The sequence below is a fragment of the Giraffa tippelskirchi genome, chromosome 11 (assembly GCF_054371585.1).
Source record: "Giraffa tippelskirchi isolate mGirTip1 chromosome 11, T2T-mGirTip1v1.2.pri, whole genome shotgun sequence".
NCBI lineage: Eukaryota > Metazoa > Chordata > Mammalia > Artiodactyla > Giraffidae > Giraffa > Giraffa tippelskirchi.
The window spans coordinates 146326827-146347628 of NC_137285.1; the positions used below are offsets into that span (position 1 = coordinate 146326827).

The window sequence follows — 20802 nt, forward strand, 5'->3', positions numbered from 1 at the left end:
TACATATAACATAAATTTTACCATCTTAACCTTTTTTTTAAGTATTGATTTTGCGGCACCAGGTCTCAGTTGTGGCACGTGGGACCTTTTAGTTACGAAGTGTGAACTCAGTTGCGGCAGGTGGGATCTAGTTCCCTGACCAGAGATTGAACCCAAGCCCCCTGCGTTGGGAGTATGAAGTCTTAGCTATTGGAGCGCCAGGAAGTCCCTATCTTAACCTTTAAAGCAAAGCAAAACCTGCTCAGAAGAGGAAAGCTGGATCTTTCATAGCCTCCACATGACTGGGTAGCAGGTGGAAACAGCCAAGCACTCAGACTGAGTGCTGGGGAGGACCAGAATGGTCAGATGAGGGCTCCAACCCTGGCTGCTACCAGAGGTTGGGACGGTCACTTCACTCATTCTGTTATGCCGTGTGTACATTATGGTTGGCCCTTGCACTGTGGGTTCCACATCTGAGAGCTCCCCCAAACTTGGATAGAAAAATATTTGGAAAAAGGAAATTTCAGGAAGTTGCAAGAAGCAAAACTTGAATCTGCTGCATGTTGGCAACTATTTACATGGCATTTACGTTGTATTAGGTATTATAAGTAATCTAGAAATGATTTAAAGAAAAGATGTATGTAGGTTATATTGCAAACACCGCACCACTTTATACAGGACTCGAGCATCCTCGAATTTTGGTATCTTGGGGTGGGGGTGGCTGGAACACATCCCCCACATCTAGGAAGGACAACTATTTCTGATCTTCTGAGACACGAAGCAACAGTCTCAGCGATGGGACCAGTTGCATGACAATTACCAGTCAGAGCTGGTTGTGAGTGATGGAAATAGGATTCAAACCCCAGCCTGACTCCAGAGCTCAGGCTGTGGTCCACCACAGTCTGCTGTTTGGGGGATGGAGGCCCTAGTTAATAAGATATAGCGCTTGGGGGCCAGCTGGAATGCTACAGGTGCAGAAAGAATGGAAGGTGACTGTTCACACTTCTAAGCCTGGAAGATGCTCAGCAAGTTGGCTTCATACCAGCAGGATGTGGAAGGGGTCAGACGAACGGGGCGGGGGCTTCCTGCGGCCCTATCTGCCCCTCTTCCACAACCACACTGCACCTCCCACCCAGTTCTGAGCCTCCATGCCCACTTCTATGATCAGCCAGATGCAAAGTTCTCCATCTCAATTTTTACTGAAATATAAAAAGTGCAAAGGTAAAATACATGATTGGTGCCAAGGAAGTCATTAAGTATGAATGTGAACACTTGAGTCACAGTACAAGTCCCCCCACTCCCAGGGTAAAGACTAGTGGTGAGGGCAGGGGTGACAGGAGAGAGACCGAACAGATCCACGAGGCTCCCCAGTAAATGGGACTGTGAGCAACACCTGATATACAAAGGAAGGCAGACAGCAGAAGCCTGGGCCTGGCCTGGAGGCAGCAGCCACATCCATCCTTGGGGGTCCTGATACGCTAGTGTCCTGGGGACAGAGCCCAGTGAGGTCAGGGCCCAGGCCACGCCCGGCTTGCAGATGGGACAGGGCTGATCAGAGAGGCCTCCACGGTGCGGGCTCTGGCCAAGGTCTCAGGAAGGAGGTTCACCAGGAAGGGACAGCTGGAAAGAGGGGCCTCCGCCATCACCAGGTCCAGGGGGAGGTTGCTAGAACTTACCTGGCAGGGGCCAATCTAATCAACGAAGTCTCAACCTGGCCCCTCCAGGAGTCCACAACTGGAGGAAGGAGCCACCACCCATCTGAGGCCCTGAGTCAGCCAGCCCGGGCTGGAGCAGGGCCCCCTGTGACTCCACCACAGACTGACAGAGGAGGCCAAGGATCTGTCCGAGTGGGGAGGGAGGAGAGGCAAGGTGGGGGGTGGGGTGGGGTGGGCTGCTGGTCACCGGTCTGACCGGACCCTAGGGGGCTGTCAGGGCTGAGAGTGGGGTGTCTACTCTGAACGGTGACGGGGACGCAGCCCCGTCACCCAAGCTCCCAGTCCTGGCAGGAGAACCAGGGGGGTGAGGACACCTTGGGGGCAGTACCATCTGAGGAAGGCTGACCCAGGATGTGCGGAAGAGAAGGCCAACATGGGACTCCAGCCTGCTGTCCGTTCACTATGGAAGTGCCAAAGGCTGAGCCGTCAGAGGGGAGAGCAGAGGAACAGGGTGCCTGCCACCGGGCCTTCACCCAGACAGGGAGGAGCCTCAGCACGGCCAGTCCAGCCAGCTTAGCCTTTCGTTCCCCAGCAGGCAGGAAGGAGAGGACCAGCCCCAGCTACCAGCCCAGCCGGCAGTGATTCTGGCATCTCCAGTTGCCAGGGAGAGAGAGGCAGGAGGAAGCAGGGGAGCTGTTGCTGGGGCCAGGCCTCCCGCCCGAAGAGCCAACGGCCAGCTCTGCAGGCTGGAGCCAGGGACCCAAGGAGGCAGTGAGAAGTATAAGGCGAAGAGAGACGGTCTTGTGGTTACAGCGAGGCCTCCAGGGCCAGCCAGGTGGGCCTGACAGAAAGGGAGGAGGAGCCGTCCGGTGAGCGGGCTCCAGCTTCCCTCTCCGTGGGGAGTCAGGGCCCCTTTTCCGGGCAGGAGCCCCGAGCTTCTGTAAGGCTGAAGCCAGGAAGGAGAGTCCAGAGTGGGGCTGTCGGAGCAGGGGGCCGGCGGGGCGGGCACTCAGAGCCCCTCGGAGTGGGGGCTAGGAAACACCTCCCCTTGGTGATCCAGGAGGAACTTAGTGAAGGTGTTGATGGGATTAATAGCCTTGAGGGTGATGGCGGCGTCCTTGGCCCACAGCAGGTTAGGGCCGAAGACGACGGCCAGGTTAGTGTTGGTCATCTTGTTCTGGTCAGAGAGGGCCGAGATCTGCGGGAGGAAGGGCGCGGGAGGAGGGGGCGCTGCAGCAGGAAACCACAGGCCCCGCCTCCCACGCCGGCCAGCGAGCGGAGGAGCAGCGCGCCCCCCGCCCCAGGTGAGCGGTGGAGGCCCGCCCCGAGTCCCACCTGCACCAGGAAGGCCGTGAGGAAGCGCAGCACCAGGTAGTTCTCCTCGGGCAGCGTCCGGAGGGCCTGCAGTGTGGCCTCCACTCTCTGACTCTCGTCAATGTCTGTGAGGAATGGGAGCCCGGGTCACACGGGCCCGTGGCCGGCCTGGTCCGGGAAGCCCCCAACCAGGCTCTCCTGGGCCGCTCTGAGGCCGGCTGCGACCCCCCACTCTGCAGACGCTGGGGAGGGGAGCGGGGGCACTCACTGAGGAAGCCCACCACGTTGGGGTAGAGGTCAAAGGTGAGCAGGGGCTCGGGAAGCTCCCGGAGGAAGGTCTTGAGGATGACTGCTGGCAGGTGCAACTCGTTGTACTGCTCAAAGTCCACAGGCAGCCCTGGAGAGGGGAGGGCGGGGCGGGGGGCGGTGCAGAGGAGCTGGGCGGGGCCTGCAGACCAGCAGCCCATCCTGACCGCCCCCTCGGCCGCAAGCCCCCTCCTCCCACGAGACAGGGGCACAGGGTCAGGCCATCTGGGGAGCGGGGCCCCTGAACACACACCGCGGCTATTCGTCGCCTTCCTCCAGAAACCTCATCTAGGAGGAAGTAGGTCTGGGACAAGCAGGCAGGAGTGAGACCCGTGTAATCATACCAAATGCCACAGAAACCACACGCGCGCACACACGATCTGCACGGCCCTCGGGGTTCCGCACATCCCTGGGGGCCACTCACCCATGTTGTACTTGTGCTGGACTTCCCGGACAACCTGGGTGTTGGCCGACCTCCGGAAAATCCCCTCGGTGGTGAGAGCTGGCAAACGGCGGGGCCCGGTGAGTCTCAGTGCTCTGGGGCGACATGTGGACTCCCCCAACCCCTTTGGCGTCTTGGGCTTCCCATCAGGGTCAGGGCGGGTGCTGCTGCACGTGGTGCCCCGCCCCGCCGCTCCCCGCGGGCGGAGGGCGCCCCGGCACTCACCGTGGGCCCGCAGGTAGGCGACAGTCTCCCGCAGCACCAGAGGAATGGGCTCCTGCTCTGGGTTCTTCTCCCGGAGCCTGCGGGCACGAGGCCGTGAGGGCTCTGCCGCCCTCCTGGACCCTGGATGCCGGCCCCACCCCACCTTTCCCGTACTCACTGCTGTAAGGAGACCCCGAACTGCTGGTTGGGCAGAGGGGGCCGGGGTGGCATGGGCTTGGGGGCGGTCGCGGGGCTCTTCTGTGTGGACTTGAGGAAGTCGTCATACCTGCGGGGGCAGTGGGGAGGGTCGGGCCCCCAGCCTGGCTCTGCAGTCACTATGACAACTCTTGTGTGTCAGACACTGGGCTGCCTTACATGGATGACCTCATTCAGTCCTCGCACCAACCCAGCTTTGCACAGGAGCAAGTGAAGACTTCAGAAAGACTCCCCGAGCCCGGGGCTGAGCTCCCTGTGTCATACGGCAGCTTCCCCCTGGCTGGCTGTTTTACACACGGTGGTGTCTATATGTCAGGGCTACGCTCTCACTTCGTCCTCCCCTCTCCCTCCCCTACTGTGTCCACCAGGGAGGGAGCCTCAAGGGTGAGGGAGCTGTACTGTATACAGAGAGCTTATTCACGTGGCTGTACAACGGAAAGGAACACAACATTGTAAAGCAATTACACCCACGTAAAACTAAAGAAAAGATGAAAAGATTCAGTGACATAGCTTTTCAGCGGCAGATACGGGACCTGAACTGGTTCACTCTGACCCCTGTGCTGCCTCTTTCTCATTACATCTGTGTGCTCTGTGTATCCCGGGGGTCTCAAGGCTGCTTCTCCCCTTGGCCGGCACGCCCTCCTCCCCCAGGCATGACCTGTGTGTGCAGTGTGCCCGCTGGGCACACACAGCCCCACCCCGGCCTCACTTGAGCACTTGGCGGGGGATCCCCAGTTGCTCCAGCTTCACATGCTCGCTCAGCTCGCTAAGATAGTTCACGTAGAAGATCTTCTGCCCGAACTTGAAGCTGTCGGTGGAAGAGAGCGCATGTGGGTCCAGGGCGGGCTGGCTCCGGCAGGCCTCCACTCTCTCTCAGCGGCCTACTCGGATGAGGCAGAGGCCTGACCAGTCTGTCCCCAGGATGGGTGGCTTCCTGGGGACCTGCTTCACAGCTCCCAGCGGGGCATGAGAGGCCAGAACCCACCCTGGAGCCACGCACCTAATGATGGGCTTAAAGAGGATGAGCAGGGTCTTGATGAACATGGTGGGGTGCACGATGTACAGAGCCTTGATGTTCTTCTTGTACCTGCAGAGGCAGAATGGGCGCTCGGGACAGGCACAGAGCTGGGCCTTGATTTACCTTTCCTGATTCGATGACTCCCAGTAAGCCTGCCAGGTTAAGTGCCACTGCGGCCCTATTTTACACATTAGAAAACAGGCTCGGAGAGGTTAAGGAGCATGAAAGGTCACGGAGCGAGTAAGCAGAGAAACTGGGATTTAAGCCCAGGCCGTTCCAACTTGAGAGTCTTAGTGTTCCATCTACCCAGGTCAGGGGGCACCCGCCTCCCCCGGGCATGGAATACCCACCCCTGCCCAAGCAGAGGGCAGCCCAGCATAGGGCAGGCGGAGGTGCTGGCCCCCGGGGCCCCCACCCACTTGCGGTCGAACTCCCGGTAGGCGTCCCGCAGCCAGCTGAAGGAGGGCTTGTTGTCGCTGGTGAGGCCGTGGTGCAGGTAGAGCAGCGTGTAGTCGCTCTCCACGTACTGGTCCAGGGTGTGCTTCAGGTAGCTGCAAGAGACACCCCCACTCAGGCCTTCAGTGTCCGCAGGGGAGGCCCGGAAAGACAGGCCCCGCGCCCCAAGAAGCCACCCCTCCTGCCTCCGCCTGCCCCTCCGCCAGCGACCCGCCCAGTCTCTTCTGGCTGCACAGCTGGTCACCGTGGTGTGGTGGACGAGGAACAGCTGGGCTGGGCAAGGAATAACAGTAACAACAACAGTTCTCCTGAGTGCTGACTAGAAGCCAGGAGACCAGGACTCTAACCGGAGCCACCGCACATACCTCCGGTCAAAATGGGAAAAGCATTTCCCCTCACGGGATTGCTGTGAGTCAGTGATGATGGTGGTCATCATTTATCAGGATTAAGCTTCCAGTGTCTACCGAGCACTTTGCATACAGTATCTCATGCCTTCCTCATTATAACGGAGGCTGACACTATTCCCTTCTTACAAGTCAGGGCAGAGAGGCTCAGAGAGGTCAAGCTTATAGGAGAGCCTGGAGGTGAACTGACTCCAAGTGTAGCCATGTTGATCATGGGACAGGTCTGCCTTTTACACCCGCAGGGCTGGCTGCAGAACACTGGGCCCGCAAAAGGGGATCACAGTGGTTAGAGGACCTCCTCTCCTGCTCCAGTCTTTTTTTTTTTCTGGACAGCTTGTGGACCAAGGACCCACAGTTCAAGTTCCCAATCCTCACAGCACAATACCTACCATCTAATACAAACACATATTTGGGTACTGGGCTCATCTGAGGTGGGGAAGTAGGAAGTGAATGAATATGAATTCCAAAGAGGGAGAGGAGCCCTGGGGAAAACCCTCTTCCTGGTTCGCCAACAGCTCCCAGGTCCCTGGAGGAATTCCACTCCAGGCTGGGAGGCTGGGCAGGCAGGAATGCTAAGGGCTTCCACGGAGACGTGGGGAAGGAGAAAAGGAGCCCGGAAAAGTGTCCAAGGATGGGACTAAGTGCCCGGACACAATTTGACCTAACCCAGAGAGGGTAACCTGAGCACTGGTCCATGGGTGCCAGGCTGGGACAGCACTAGTGGGCATGTGAGGTGTCTGATGCTAGATTTATTATCTTAATTCTGATCATCATCACTGCACAATAATAATTTACCCCTTATACACATTAAGCACTTTGCAAAAAAGTTGCCACATAAAAAGAGGGCATTTTGCAACTGTAAAACAGCAAAAGTTAGGGGCTTTCCTGGTGGTCCAGTGGTCAAGACTCAGAGCTTCCACTGCAAGGGGCCTGGGTTCAATCCCTGGTAGGGGAACTAAGATCCCGCATGCCGCCCAATTTATTTATTTACAAAAATAAATAAGTAAAACAGCAAAGGTTGTAGTGAAAATACACTCATTCTTTGATAAATGCTATGCCATTTGGGAAGGCAATGAAGTGATGTTTATCAGAAGATATAAAATGTTCATACTGTTTGACCTGGTAAAAATGTGTCCAGGAATTCATCCCAAGGAACTAATCAGAGATGGACAGAAGTGTTTTAACAAAAGGCTGTTCATTATAGCCTGTTTTATAATGGGGGGAAAAATGAGCAGCAAACTAAGTGTCCGAGAATAGGGAATTGGTTAAATAAATCACAGGACACCTATAAATAGAATACCCCACAGGATGTTTCTGCAGACAGAACCAATCTGTGAAGCTTGATGTGAGAACAGTGGTTACACTTTGGGGCAGTGACTGGAAGAGCAAAGGGAGGGTTGTGGGTGTGGATGACATGGGTATATTTAATTTTTGAAAATTCATCAAGTAGTATACATAACGTGCTTGCTTTCTTGGATACATATATATCAATAAAATTTTTTTAAAAGGATGTCCTTGAGGAATGTCTAATGCTCAGAAGATAAAAACATTATGTAAGACATAAAACTGACTATAGGGTCCTATATATGTTACAGAAAAAAAAAACAGGATGTGAATACACTAAAATATTAACAGTGGTTTTTCTCTCCTGGTGGTAGGTTTATGGGACACTTTATCCCTCTCTATACTTTTTCTTAATCGCTATCTACATTTTTCTAAATTCTTGAAATCTTGATACCGATGAATACAATAGCATTTCATGTATATTTTCTTATCTAAGGCCCACACCAACCCGGTGAAGTGAGCACAATTCTTATAGGGCTCAGGAGACCTGACCCAAGCACACAGCTAGTTAATGGCAGGGCTTTAGTTTCATTGGTCTTCTGCATCCAAGCTTCAGACACTTTCTGTTTCAACAGCCCCCCCGCCCCGCCCCAATCTGCCTGGACAGCTGGGAAAAGCCAAGCCTGAGATAACCAGACTGGAGACAACATGACAGGACTGACGAAATGAGATGAAAGTGCCTCCTGGACAGGACGGGCAGAGGGGCTGAGATCCTGCTGGGAAGGGACGCAGGATGATAGGATGGGCGCCAGAGGGCTTTCTGAAGCCCCCGAGGTGGGGGCGGCCTTACTGGGCAAGCTCGCTCCTGAAAATCGGGTGCTTTCCCACCTTCCCTCCTCTGACTTCCTCCCACTTGGACCGTCAGCCAGCCAGGAGTCTGTCCCAGGCTTTGCCAGATGCCGAGATAAAACCAGAGAGGAGGGCCTGTGACTCAGCCCCCCTCAGGTGGGGGTCCCGGCCTGTTCCTGGGCCTGTTCCTGGCTGGGCGGCAGGACAGGCCCGGACAAGGCTCTGCCTGCCTGCACGGCTGAGGAGAGACCAGAGGGAAAGCAGTCACACAGGACTGCAGAGACGTGGGCGGGCCCTGGCTCACAGGACTGCAGGGACTCTGCACTCCGCCACCCGCCACGCCTTTCTGCCGCTGCAGCCCCAGACTGTCCCCAAGCCCACACCAGCCCCTCCACATTCACAACCAATCAGGACCCCCCAAAGAGCCGGTAAGGGCAGGGCAGACATTCTCAACTGCGGGGAGTGCTTTGAAGTGGTCAGCAAAGGAGGGCAAGACAGGAATCTGTGCACACGGAGGAGGAGCCTCAGGAGGAAGGCAGCTGTGGCCTTGCCTCCACGGGTCCTGCACGCACTTGCTGTGGGCCCAGCGCTGGCCTGGTGGGGGCCCAAAGACCCACACTTATCAGGACAGAGCCTGTCAAACTTCCGCTTTCAATCAGCCTTTGAACTTGCCTCCGCAGATTTCCAGACCAGCCAGAGCTATTTCATGTACTTAGCATTCAGAGGAGAAGGCAATGGCACCCCACTCCAGTACTCTTGCCTGGAAAATCCCATGGACGGAGGAGCCTGGTAGGCTGCAGCCCATGGGGTCGCACAGAGTCGGACACGACTGAAGTGACTTAGCAGCAGCAGCAGCATTCAGAACCCACATAGGTACAGAAGTCACTTCACCAGATGTGGCACAAAATACAATTAACGGTAATTATTCATGTAAATGGTGAACAATTTCAACTGCCTCACACTGATCACCATATTAATTAGGCCTCACGTTTGGACAGTATTTGACTTTTCAAAGTATTTTGACGAGCAGTACCTCACGCCTACAAGGAACGAGGGCTGTATGATCAGCTAAGAAAAGTGAGAAGAAGGTGGAACAGATGCAGACCCTTGCCAAGGTCACACGGACGGCTTCCAGGACTAGACACCAGGTCTGATTCCTAGCCCACCCCCCAGACGTAAAATGGCTCACTGAGGAGCTGCAACTAGTGAAGCCTGTGCACCCTGGAGCCCGTGCTCCGCAGTAAGAGAAGCCACGGCAGTGAGAAGCCCGTGAACTGCCAGGAGGAGGAGCCCCGGCTCACCGCAACTAGAGAAAAGCCCGCACGGCAGCGAAGACCCGGCACAGCCAAAAACAAATTAATAAATGAAATAGCCCCCTCAGCAGAAGAGGGGAGGCCTTGAGGGAGGTGGCTGGCTTGGCACTCCCAGGGCAGGAAGGGACAGGAAGGAAAATGGCCTCCCTCAGCAGGAGGGACCCGGGCACGGTGCCCACCACTCCCCCCCTCCTCCGTGGGCACTCACCCCAGGAGCTTGCTGTGGTCCAGCTGGTGGCTCGGGGGCATTCGGCAGGCGCTGAACACAATGATCTTCCGCCCGTACTTGTCATCTCCTAGGTGTGGAGAAAGATGGAAGACAGCGGGTGCACGGTCAGCCATGAGCAGTCAGGTGAGGATCTGAAAGGGGCCAGGCCTGGAGACCTGGGCCGTTTAGCACTGGGGCCAGGCGGACAGACCTCTGGGCGGCTGCCTGCACTCAAGGGTGTGTCACTGAAGAAAGAGGGACAGGGTGCTCTCAGGGCTGCTGACCCGGGGTGTAAAAAAATAATATGACTTTCTGAAAAGTCACGCCTGGTGGAAAACAACCCAAATGTCCGTCAGTGGACGGGTGGATAAAGAAGATGTGGTGTCTCTGTGCAACGGACTACTGCTTGGCAATGAAAAGGAAGGGAGCACTGAGGCATTTGCTACATCGTGAATGAACCTTGAAACCAGGATGCTAAGTGAAAGAATGGAAAAAGCTACACGTTGTTTGGTTCCATTTATATGAGCTATTTAGGTAAATTTGTAGCAAAGGAAAGCAAATCAGTGGTTATAGGTGCTGGGAGGAAGGGACTGATGCTTATGGTTATGCGGGTTGGCATGGGTGAAACTATGGATGAAATGATGAAACTAGACAGAGGTAGTGGTTGTACAACAGTGAGAATGTACTGCTGCTGCTAAGTCGCTTCAGTCGTGTCCGACTCTGTGCGACCCCATAGATGGCAGCCCACCAGGCTCCGCCGTCCCTGGGATTCTCCAGGCAAGAATACTGGAGTGGGTTGCCATTTCCTTCTCCACTGCATGAAAGGGAAAAGTGAAAGTGAAGTCGCTCAGTCGTGTCCGACTCTTAGCGACCCCATGGACTGTAGCCTACCAGGCTCCTCCATCCATGGGATTTTCCAGGCAAGAGTACTGGAGTGGGGTGCCATTGCCTTCTCCAGAGAATGTACTAAACACCACCAAATTAAACACTTTAAAACCATTAATTTTACATTATGTAAACTTCACCATAACTAAAGAAAACAAGACAAAAAAAGTCACAGCCACCAAAGCAACTGCCACACATCATCTTATAATTGCATGCTTATTCCAGAAGCACCCGCTCTGAGCAGCCTGAATGTGAAAAACTTCTTGGAGCCACCTTCTCAGAAAGCCTGGGGCCACCGAGGAAATCAGTCTGATGACTTAATAGTCACGTCTTGCTCTTGACTACTAACAGCACTTTCTGATTTTACTATCAGAACTATTGGCCACAGTTGACTGATCTCTGGACATTTCTACAAATCATTCCTTTCTCATTAAGGATATTCTAAAGAACGTGGAGTTCAGAGGAGTTTATGATGCTTTGGAAAAGCGCTCATGGTGTAAATCCCTGCGGGATGTCTGTCCAAAACGAGTCACTATTTCATGGTCTGACCGTCTGGCCTTGTCATGAAGCCAGGGAGCTTCTGAGACGTGAGACGGCCTCCCGAGGCGAGATGCTCTTCCAGGGTCGGTGTGGACCCGGGACCCCAAGCAAAGCCGGGTAGGGATAAGGCCCGGTCCCCAATCCCCCATGTCCCAGGGCCCTTCCCTTCATCTTTAGCCTCACGCTCTCCAGAGTCACCAGACCACACTCACCTAATGCCCCGCCTTCAGAGGCAAATAAAAAAACCACTTACACAGCCCACACAGCCTGTCTGCCTCTCACCTCTGAGGACTAAGGGATTCCTTGACACGTTACTACTGAGTGTCTTCTCCATGTTTAATGAACCATGGTCTTCATGATTCTTCTGGTCAGTGACTTAACCCAGGACTCAGTGCTTTTCCAAAGTGGTTGCCAAGGCTCTGCCCTTCTCAAGGCTGAGGCAGGCTTCTGGAATGTGGGCGGGGTGGCCTCAGTCCCTGCTGGGGATCAGCCTGTCTCCCAGGTATCTATCATGTCCAGCCTCTGGGTCATCCCCTCCAACAGTCCCATCTCCAGTTAGAACACTGCCAAGCCTCTGTCGGCCCTGAAAGGTGCTAGCCAGGACCCTCTCAGAATTTCCTGGGTCAGGTTTCCCATCAAGCGCAGAGACAGGCTCCATTCTCAATTCTCCTTTTAAAACTGCCCCAACTTCCAGCCGTGAAAAATTAGAAACATCTACCTGTGCCTGTCTCTCCTGCCTTGACTCTCCTTTCCTCCTGAACCCCATCCTGAGCTCAGAAAGCTCACAGGACTCTCCAGCCTTGGCCCCCTCTCCGCCCGTGGCGGGCTCGCACTCCACACACTCAGCCCAGTGCACAACAGGCGGCTTTAGCGTCTGCCTCTCACGCCAGACAGACAGACTTCCTCCAGGCAATTCTGCTCCTCTCCTCCAGGCTGTCTCCTCTGAACCCTTAAGACTTGTCCCAGGCAGAAGCCTGTGTCTCTCCTCCTTCCCTGGGGCAGGCAAGGGGTCCCCGCGTGAACTGTCATGATGATTTGACTCTCCTGTACAACTATCTTCGTGTCTGTCTCTTCTGGAGGCGATGAGCAGCTCAAAGACAGGTGCTGCCTTGTCCGTCTTTGAACGTCCAGTGCTGGTCCAGAGCCCAGCAATGTGACGGGTATTCAGTAAGCACCGGTAGCCTGGCACAGGTCAGCCCAGCACGGTTCTATTTCTGAGTTCGCTCACAGTGCTATCTGGGTTATGAGACTGCTCTAGGCAGTTTCCCAAAGCGTGGGGCAGACTTTCCCCCGACTTCACAAGCCAAGAGCCTTCTGCAAGTGCTCCTGAGGAGGAGATGGTGCAGCTCTGTCCAGCAGCAGGTCTATTTTGAAGGAGCAGGTGTCATCTGTTCTCCTGCACAGCCTGGCCCAGATCCCGAGGCGCTGGGTTCCTTGGTGGCCAGCGGGGGGTGGCTCTGCTGCCTGCTCTGAATCACTTCCCACTGACTCCGACAGAAGGAAGAGCAGGCTGGCGGGGGCAAGGATGAAGATTAGACTGGCCAGCCCAGCCTCGTGTACAATCTGGAGCTTAATAAACCCCTCGGCCTCCTACTATGGGCCTGTGGCTGAGGGGTGGGGGGAGGGGGAAGGAGGGTTGGAGGGGAAGGGGAACGCATCATCTACCTGCTCTTCTCTGAATAGAGGAAACACCCAGGGTGCAGGCAGAATGCTGGGAGGAGCATCGAGGATTCTGAAAGACTGTCATCGCTGCCTTCCAACAGTAAGGTGACCCTCATTGGCTGGTGGCTCAGATGGTAAAGAATTTGCCTGCAGTGCAGGAGACCCAGGTTCGATCCCTGGACCAGGAAGATCCCCTGGAGAAGGGAATGGCTACCCACTCCAGTATTCTTGCCTGGAGAATTCCATGGACAGTGGAGCCTGGTGGGTGGTAGTCCACGGGATCGCAAAGAGTCGGACACGACTGAGTGACTAACACACACACACACTGGCTGGCAGGCTTGAAGACTTCGGCAGGGCGGGAGGTCTGAGCTCACAGGGCTCTGGGATTTAAAGAGCTGGTAACAGGTTAAGCAAGCAGCCGGGGTGAGAGGCCAGAGACCTGTGGTTCCAGCACTCAGCTGCCCCAGCACCTTGTAAATGGGACATTGGATCCTGAACCGGGGTTCCACCAACGGGCACCCACCAACACCACGATGTGAGAGAAAAGATATTACCAGCCTGTGCACGTGCTCTCTGCAAAAGAGGGCCCTGCCTTTCATATCCCCCAGGAGGCCTCCTGACCACTCGAAGAATCACTTCACTGGACTGTACGCTCCATGAAAGAAGAAGCGTGCATTTTTCCTCAAGGAATCCTCAGTGCTGACTACCGGGCTTGTTCCAGAGTAAATGTTTTACAAATGCAAGTGAACTCAGGATGGGGATGAGGGACAAAGTGGGGGTAGGGGGGTGGGATGGGGGTCAGGGAGAGGCTGGATGGCAAGAATCTCAGACCAGCAAGGAACGAGACATGGGTAAGCCCAGGGCCCAGCCCCTGCCCTCTCCTCCTTGGAATGGAGCCCCAGCTGGCCAAGTCCTGGATGGCTTGGGCATCTGCCAGTAGGCAGGGTAACTGCTCCTCCAAGATGCATGCATAAAAAAGGCCTGGGAGTCCCCTCTTGATCTCAGAAGAGAACAGATTTCTACCCTGGAGACTGAAGGGAAAGAAGGAGCTGTGTCCCCAGAGCACTGACGGAGAGGGCTCAGAGGGCGGGCCCGGCACTTGTGGAAAAGCACCAGGAAAAGACCAGCCGCCTGAGAATGAAACCTCTGCTTTCCCCAGACACCGATCAGGAACTTCCCAGGGGAACCTAGGGATTAGTCAGCCACAGTGCACCTCCTCCAGCAGGCATTCTGGACGGGTCAGACCAGCACCCTCTCACAACCCGAAAGCAGGCCGCCAAGGAGATGGGAGGTGGGAGCTGGGGCACATTTGCACAAAGGTTAAACTGTTGGCAATACTGCAAGCCAGTTGACATCACTGTTGGTGGCTTGAAATCTGCTATTGGCAGGTAGAAATTGAAAATGCTACAAATATTACAGTAACAGTTTTTTGTTTTTTTTTTCCTTTCTGGAGGGCCAACTATTAAACATTTACCAGCATGCTACTGGGAAGAACCCCCGTGGCCCAGTCAGGTTTGACTGTGGAGCATGCCAGCCATGCCAGCAAGGACAACAGAGGACTGCAGAGGAGCTGGGGACATAACTCACTTTCCCTTGCAGGAGGGGCTCCAAGGCCAGGAAACTGGACTCCCCGGATGTTGCCAAGGTCTTCACCAAACAATTCTTGCTCGGGCAGTGCCAATCTGAACACCTCTTGGCAGTCAGAGAGGCATGCACACGGGGGACGCCCCACCAAAGGGGCCCCGAGCCAGCACTCGGGCCAGCCCACGGCTCACAACCAGCCCCACAACTCGGACAAGGCCCCCTCCGTCCTCTGGAGCGCCGTTCCCTTGGGGCTCTGCACGTGTCCCCGCACAGCCCCCACGCTGTCAAACCTCCTATAATCCTCTGCCATCTCCACTCCCCGGCACCACCAGCTCCCAGCTCCCGGGAGTGGGGCTGCAATTAGGCTGGCCCCACCTGGCTTCCCTCAAGAGCCCTTCTTGATCCACAGCCCAGAGAAGGCCAAGCACAGACAGCCAGTGACACACCTACCTGGCCGGGGCCCCTCAGGCTCATCACACCCTGGGGAAACAGAAACGAGTTGCCGTGCGGCTCGCAGGGGTCACCCCTGCAGAGGTCTGGGGGCAGCCTGCCCCGCTCTGCCTGTGACCTGGGCATGCGCGCCAGGAGGAGGTCAGGAGACAGACTCCTTCACATCAGACACTCCCAACCAGGTCCATCTCTGGGAGCAGGGAGAGAAAGGTCTAAACCTTCAAGGGAAACCTCCTGTGCTCAGGGCAGGACCAGATCACTAAAGAATTCTCGGTCTTGCTTAAGGAGGGCTGAGAGAGGCCACCGCCAAGTTCTCCAACCCGGACCAGGGCAGGCGTCAGGGACAAGGAAACACCTCGAAACGTTAAGGACAACTCTCTCAACTTCCCCACCCCTCCTGAGCCCAGCATTCAGGAGAGACGGGGGTCCCTGCCCCTTCCCTGTGGCCGGATGCCTCCAGGTACCCCTCGGCCAGCACGGCGCAGGGTTTCGGGGGCCACAAGCCATCCAGCTCCCCTTGTCCACCCCAAGGCCTCAGAGCAGGGCCATGCTGTCACCCTGCTTACAGCTGAAGGAAAGACAAAGGATCCTACAGTTTCAATTTCCTCTTTCAGCAGGAGGACCTTAAGGGCAGAAACCAGGTCATCCACATCTCTGCTTCCTCCCTGCTGCAGGGGTTTTCTGGGCCCCGTGTTATGAACAGCAGGGTGGGCACTCACTGAGGCCAAGACTCGAGGGGGCCTCCACACCCGTTCTTAGCAGGTAGCACATGTGTGGGGAACCCGAGGCCCCAGGAGTCACACGGCTCCTAACCCCTGCAAGGAGGCTCTGCCATTCCAGACTTCCTTAGAGTTGGGGTTTCCCCAGAGGGACTGGCACCTCCCTGGGATTCCTAGTAACTCCTGGGGTAGAAAAGTTGACCTGAGGGCAAAGGGAAGAGAGGCGAGTGAACACGTGTTCAGGGCCAACTACGTTCTGGTTGTGAGCCAGGCCCTGACATATGTTCACTGCTGTCATCCTCTCAGCAACCCTGTGAGGAGGAAAGGCGCTCAGCAAGCAGACCTGGAAATCACACCCAGGGCTTTCAGAATGCCTCCCACATGCTATCTGCCAATGGAGACCAGGCTGGGAGGTGGTTGTGGGTAACCAGACCCAGTGGCCATCACAACTGAGTTTGCTTGTTGAAAGAATGCGATGTGCAGGGAGCTCAGCTCGGCGGCGCTCTGTGATGGCCGAGAGGGGCGAGGCGGGGGTGGGGGGTGGAGGGAGGTCCGAGAGGGAGGGGGTGTGTGTATACATATACACTGATGGCCGATATGTGTTGCTGTATGGCAGAAACCAACGCAACACTGGAAACCAACCGTCCTCCCATTAAAAAACAAAAAACAAAAATAAAGTGAACTCGAAAAGAAAAAAAAATGGTACATGGACCCTGAAGAGCTCCCGGGTCAGGGGTCAGGCCTGCCCCGCCCCTGCAGCCCCTTGCCCTCAGGCAGGAGGGGCTGGGTTCCTTAAGCCAGGAATGCGGACTGTGGGGGACAAGGTGCAAGGCTGGGGGGCGGGGGGCGCTCACCTGCCACCTCCACGATCTGGTGCCGGGCGATGTCGTAGTAAGGGTCATCCCACTTCAGGTGTGTGACAGGCTCTGGGGAGCTGCTCTTGGAGTCATCTGAGGAACACAGCAAAGTCAGGGGATGATCCGGGGGCTGGGACAACGTCCCCCGCTGAGATTCGTGCTCTCTGTCCCTTCCCCAGGTAAGGCCTGTGCTCCCGGCCCCACCCTCATCTGATCAGCTCTGACGGGGGTGACCTGTTTGCCCCCACCCCGTCCTCCCAGGGTCTTCCTTCCACAGGAAGTGCAGGGGGAGGGGTCTCCCCTTCTAAGGCACCCAAGGCTGCTGACATCCAGTCATGCCCACCTGACTTGGGAAAGTCAGGCATTTCATCTGAGGGCCAGTTCTTCTCATCGATAGAAGCTAGCTTCAGCTGGTTCAGAGCCTGGCTGGGGTCATCCAAGGTCAGGTCGTCCTGCAGCTCTGAGAGCGGGTCCATGGCCAAGCCTGCACCCCACCGCTTCACACGGCAGAACCCACAGAGAACCCTGAGGGACAGAAGGGAGTTGGCTGGTCAGTGAGACACTTTCTTCACCCATAACTTCCACGGCAAGCCCTCCGGCCCCCACTCTTTGCTCTCCTGTTCTGTCCCTGTTCCTCAACATCTCTCACCTGTGCCAAGAGCACCATGGAGTGCCTGGCTTTCCTGGCTCCACAGTTTTCTGGCATGCTGTCAGAAAAGGCAGCTGGGACAGAAGAGGGCACGGCTCAGTGCCTGCCTTCAGGCCCCACCAGCTGGATGTGGAAGGGCTGCGCCACACCCTGCACTGCCCGTTGCCCAGCTGGGTCAGCTGTGCCATCCCAGCTGTGGAGGGTCGAGGCCCATGGCCCTCTCCTCCAGGGTCATAGAGCACAGAAGCCTCCCAGATCCCAGCAGTTACGGGGAAGAGATTGCACAAGAATCTAAGGAGCACAGGGTTGCTCCAGACCCCTGCCTGAAACAGGTCAGCTGTGGTCCTGGGAGCAGGAGGTGGCCAGAGGCAATAAGGCCGAAGAAAAAGGCCACAGCCAAGGGGCCCAGCTGGGTTTGCCCCAGAACAGGATCGAGGAGCAGGAAATGCAATCTGCCTGCCAGTCACCATGGACAATCTGCAGGCTCCTGGAGGCTCCCAAGCCCACTCTACTCTGTGGGGAGCTCCTGATGCCGGTTTCAGACCACCTTAAGGCTCAAAGGGTACAGGTGGGGAAGGAGGAAGCCCACGATACCCAGAGTGCAGAGATCCAGGAGGTGGAAACTAGCACAGCAGCTGCCACATGTGGGCAGGGAGAAGAGCCAGCTCCGACGTTGGGTCTGCTCAGGTCTGGGGTCTGGCCTTAGGGACGTGGCTGCGTGCAGCCTGCAGGCAGCACCTTCTGCTCTCAGCCCTGACGAGAAGCCACCCCGTCTCCCTTCACCAGCTCACCAGATGTGTGAGGGAGGGGAGTTTTAATTCAACCCATTCGTCCAACCCCGGAGGAGAGGCTGCTCTTAAGTCCACTGCATTCCTGGAGGCCCGAAAAATGACATATATGGTCAGAGACTCAGCAGGGCAGATAAGGAGTGCAGACAAGACCCAGACGCGGGTAGGGGAGAAGAGGCAAGAACTGTGGGCCCAAATCCAGACCCTGGACACCCCTGAGCGACGTGACAACCTCCTGTGCACGTCTCAGCAAAGACTCTGGGTGGCAAATCGGCGGCTCCCTACTTCCTTACGTAGCAGCAACCTGGCAACAACCACCCTGTTACCAGAGCAACCACACTGCCTCAGTGGTAAGAGCTCTTTGAAGGTCTGGAGCCAAAACTGAGCCGCCAAACAACTCCCCCGCCCCAAAAAACACACACCGCAACTTCTTTCTCTTCCTCTTCCTGTCCTTTGGCCTTACCTGCTACCCTTATTCACTGCTCATCACCAGAGCACAAGTCCCTTCCCACAAATGCAAGAAAGATGTCCTTTCTTGTTTGGGAATGCATTTCTCCCACCGAGTGCCGCTGTACCCCTCACCCCAGCTCCCCACTCCATTTTGACCCTCCAACACCTAATTCAGGAATAAGCATCGCCCCAACATTCAGCCAGGAGGCCCTGAAGGCTCCCCCAGGGGGGCCCCTCTCACCAGGTAACAGGGACAGAATCCAGCTCGCAGGAATCCTCTCCAGGCCCGAGCCTTCTCTCCATCCCTTCTGCTGGGTTATTGCCCAGACACCAAGAGTTCCTTCAGCCCTGCCCCTAGCTGTTCCAGAGAGATCTTCCTGCTCACGGCAGGTATTTGATGACGTGAAAAAGGTGTGGGATGAGATACACCAAGACCAGAACCACAGAGCTGACTGGGTCGCAAAATGCTGAGCAAGTCCTCTTCTTACCTAGGCCTAAATTTCCTCGTATACGGTAGTGAAGGTTCCTCTCAGAAATATAATTTGTCCAGCGTTCTAAAATACTTCTGCTAAAGTGGACAACGGGATTAGAAGAAACAGCTGGGAGTTGAAGTATGTGTGAGGGAGGGAGAGGGACACTTTCTCAAAGGGAGATGAGCTTAACCCCACCTCTTACAGTAACTCTTCTATTTTGTCACTTTTTCCAAATTGACCTCTCCCCTGCCCCATAACCTCCTTTTCCAGCACAAGTAATCATTCTAGTTTCCACCTCCCAGCCAGTCTGGCCTCTCTCATCACTTTCCAACCAATAGCTCTTGCACAAGTGAACCCAGAAGTTCAGCTCCCATTCAGTGGGAGGGGAAGAGACGCTAGTACAGGGAAATTGGAACATAAAATAGTGGAAAAGAAGTATCCTGGCTGCCCAAGACTCCTGTCGCTTACAAGTCCTTTATTCTGCAAAATGCTCCTTTTGTTGTTATTCAGTCACTCAGTCATGTCCGACTCTTTTGTGACCCCATGGACTGCAGCCTGCCAGGCTCCTCTGTCCATGGGGATTCTCCAGGCAAGAATACTGGAATGGGTTGCCATTTCCTTCTCCAGGGGATCTTCCCAACCCAGAGATGGAACCCATATCTCCTGCATTGCAGGTGGATTCTTTACCACTGAGCCACCTGGGAAGCCTTTACTCTCAGAGTTAATTTTCCCTTCTCAGTTGGTAAAATGTCAACCTTCACAAAAATCTTCAAGAATCACTTTAGGCGGAAGTATTAACCTTTGGGAAGTCCTGGAGCTCTCTGAAATTCTGGAGAAATTAGTGGCCTTTTCCTTCAGCAAAATCAGCATGTGTGTGAAATCTTGCGTGAAATTTAAGGGATTCACAGGCCCTCTGTGAATTCCTGTTTAAGAAATCCTGCCTGACCTACTCAAAATTACATTTAGCACAGAGTAGATGCTCAATTATTTTTTGAGTGACAGAACAAGTCAATTTGTATCCTAAGAGGGAAAGGGAACCAACCACCCATGAGCTGGATACAAATTATCTTTTCACAACAGCACCAGTGAGGTATGTAAAACACAAGAGAGGTATGTAACACCCATTACAGTCTGAGAGACCTAGCACCAGAAAAAAAAAAAAAGGCAATTGCTTAGGGTCATCCAGCAAAGTCACGATTCTAATCCATGTCTACCTTACGGTGGTCCCTTTGTGCGGGTCAATTCCTTCAACACTTCTCTAAGGGACTGTTATTCATGCGATTCTCAAAGTTCTACAAAAAGAGCAAAGTAAAGCTTCTTCCCTAATCTCTTCCGTGGACAACTGGAATAAACAACATGAAATCGTATTCTCTGGCGTTGGGATCGCCCTCCTACGTGGGACTCCGGAACTGTGAAAACGCAAATCTCACAACACAGCGGCAAAACTTCCAGCTACTATCACATCTGCACAGAAACTCATGGTTTATCAAACCTGGCTTGGGTGTAATTATCCCATGTCACGAATATGAAAATGTGACCCAAGAAGTGGCAAAGGTGGAATACTTCTTCCCCCAAACCTCTTGGCCTTAGTGCTTGCCCAGATGAGACCAGGGAGACTTCCGCTCCCACGAGCTTGCTGATGACAGCAGCGAGGAGGCCAGGAACGAGGAAGTAAAGTCCTCTCGCTTCAGATTCGAGTGGAGCAGAACCCGCGCAGCGGGAAGGCCAGGTTCCCAGGCCCCACTCCACCCTCGCTCCCTTCCGCGGTTCTGCTCCGATCCTCCCCATCCGAACCCCCTTCCTTCAGAAGACCTGATCGGTCCCTTTCCTGCCCCCGTCACCCCCCAGGGAGACCCCGCGCCCCGCAGCTCACCGTGGAGGGACACCGCTCTCCCTGCCACGCCTGTCAAGGATCGGCAAACATCCGGCTCCTCGGTCTCACGGGGAACCGCCCCCTCCCAGTCCCTTCACTCCCCAGCCACTTCCGCCACACCTCCAAGCCACTTCCGACCTGCCGCAGGGTCCCAACGAGGCCTTCCCGGCAGCTCCGCCCTTTCCGTACGTGCGTGCGTACGTGCCCGCCCGGAGGAGGAACAG

At 55.4% G+C, this 20802-nt stretch overlaps 1 protein-coding gene across 3 annotated transcripts; it reads right to left on the reverse strand.

Moving 5' to 3' along the window:
- Window positions 1-1159: 1159 nt before the first annotated feature.
- On the reverse strand, window positions 1160-20639 carry ARHGAP1 (Rho GTPase activating protein 1). Of its 3 annotated transcripts, none has more exons than XM_081538539.1 (13): window positions 20579-20639; window positions 16689-16870; window positions 16343-16438; window positions 9649-9736; window positions 5554-5685; window positions 5117-5203; window positions 4826-4924; window positions 4079-4186; window positions 3922-3998; window positions 3679-3756; window positions 3217-3345; window positions 2970-3073; window positions 1160-2832 (listed from the first exon to the last, which is right to left on the reverse strand). In XM_081538539.1, the coding sequence occupies exons 2-13, from the start codon at window positions 16819-16821 to the stop codon at window positions 2644-2646; spliced, it is 1320 nt and encodes a 439-aa protein (XP_081394665.1). In that variant the 5' UTR covers window positions 16822-16870; window positions 20579-20639; the 3' UTR covers window positions 1160-2643. The 3 variants fall into 3 exon arrangements, with proteins under 3 accessions (XP_081394665.1, XP_081394666.1, XP_081394667.1); XM_081538540.1 differs by lacking the exon at window positions 20579-20639 and adding an exon at window positions 17786-17867; XM_081538541.1 differs by lacking the exons at window positions 16343-16438; window positions 16689-16870; window positions 20579-20639 and adding exons at window positions 12739-12882; window positions 12968-14799 and having other exon boundaries at window positions 9649-12583.
- Window positions 20640-20802: the final 163 nt, after the last annotated feature.

Excerpts from the sequence above, each read along its gene's own strand:
- ARHGAP1 (XM_081538539.1), bottom strand. The coding sequence starts at position 16,821 with ATGGACCCGCTCTCAGAGCTGCAGGACGACCTGACCTTGGATGACCCC. Across the intron at positions 5,686-9,648 it reads GACCACAGCAAGCTCCTGGG|CTACCTGAAGCACACCCTGG; the intron begins GTGAGTGCCCAC and ends TGTCTCTTGCAG. Across the intron at positions 3,074-3,216 it reads CAACGTGGTGGGCTTCCTCA|ACATTGACGAGAGTCAGAGA; the intron begins GTGAGTGCCCCC and ends CATTCCTCACAG.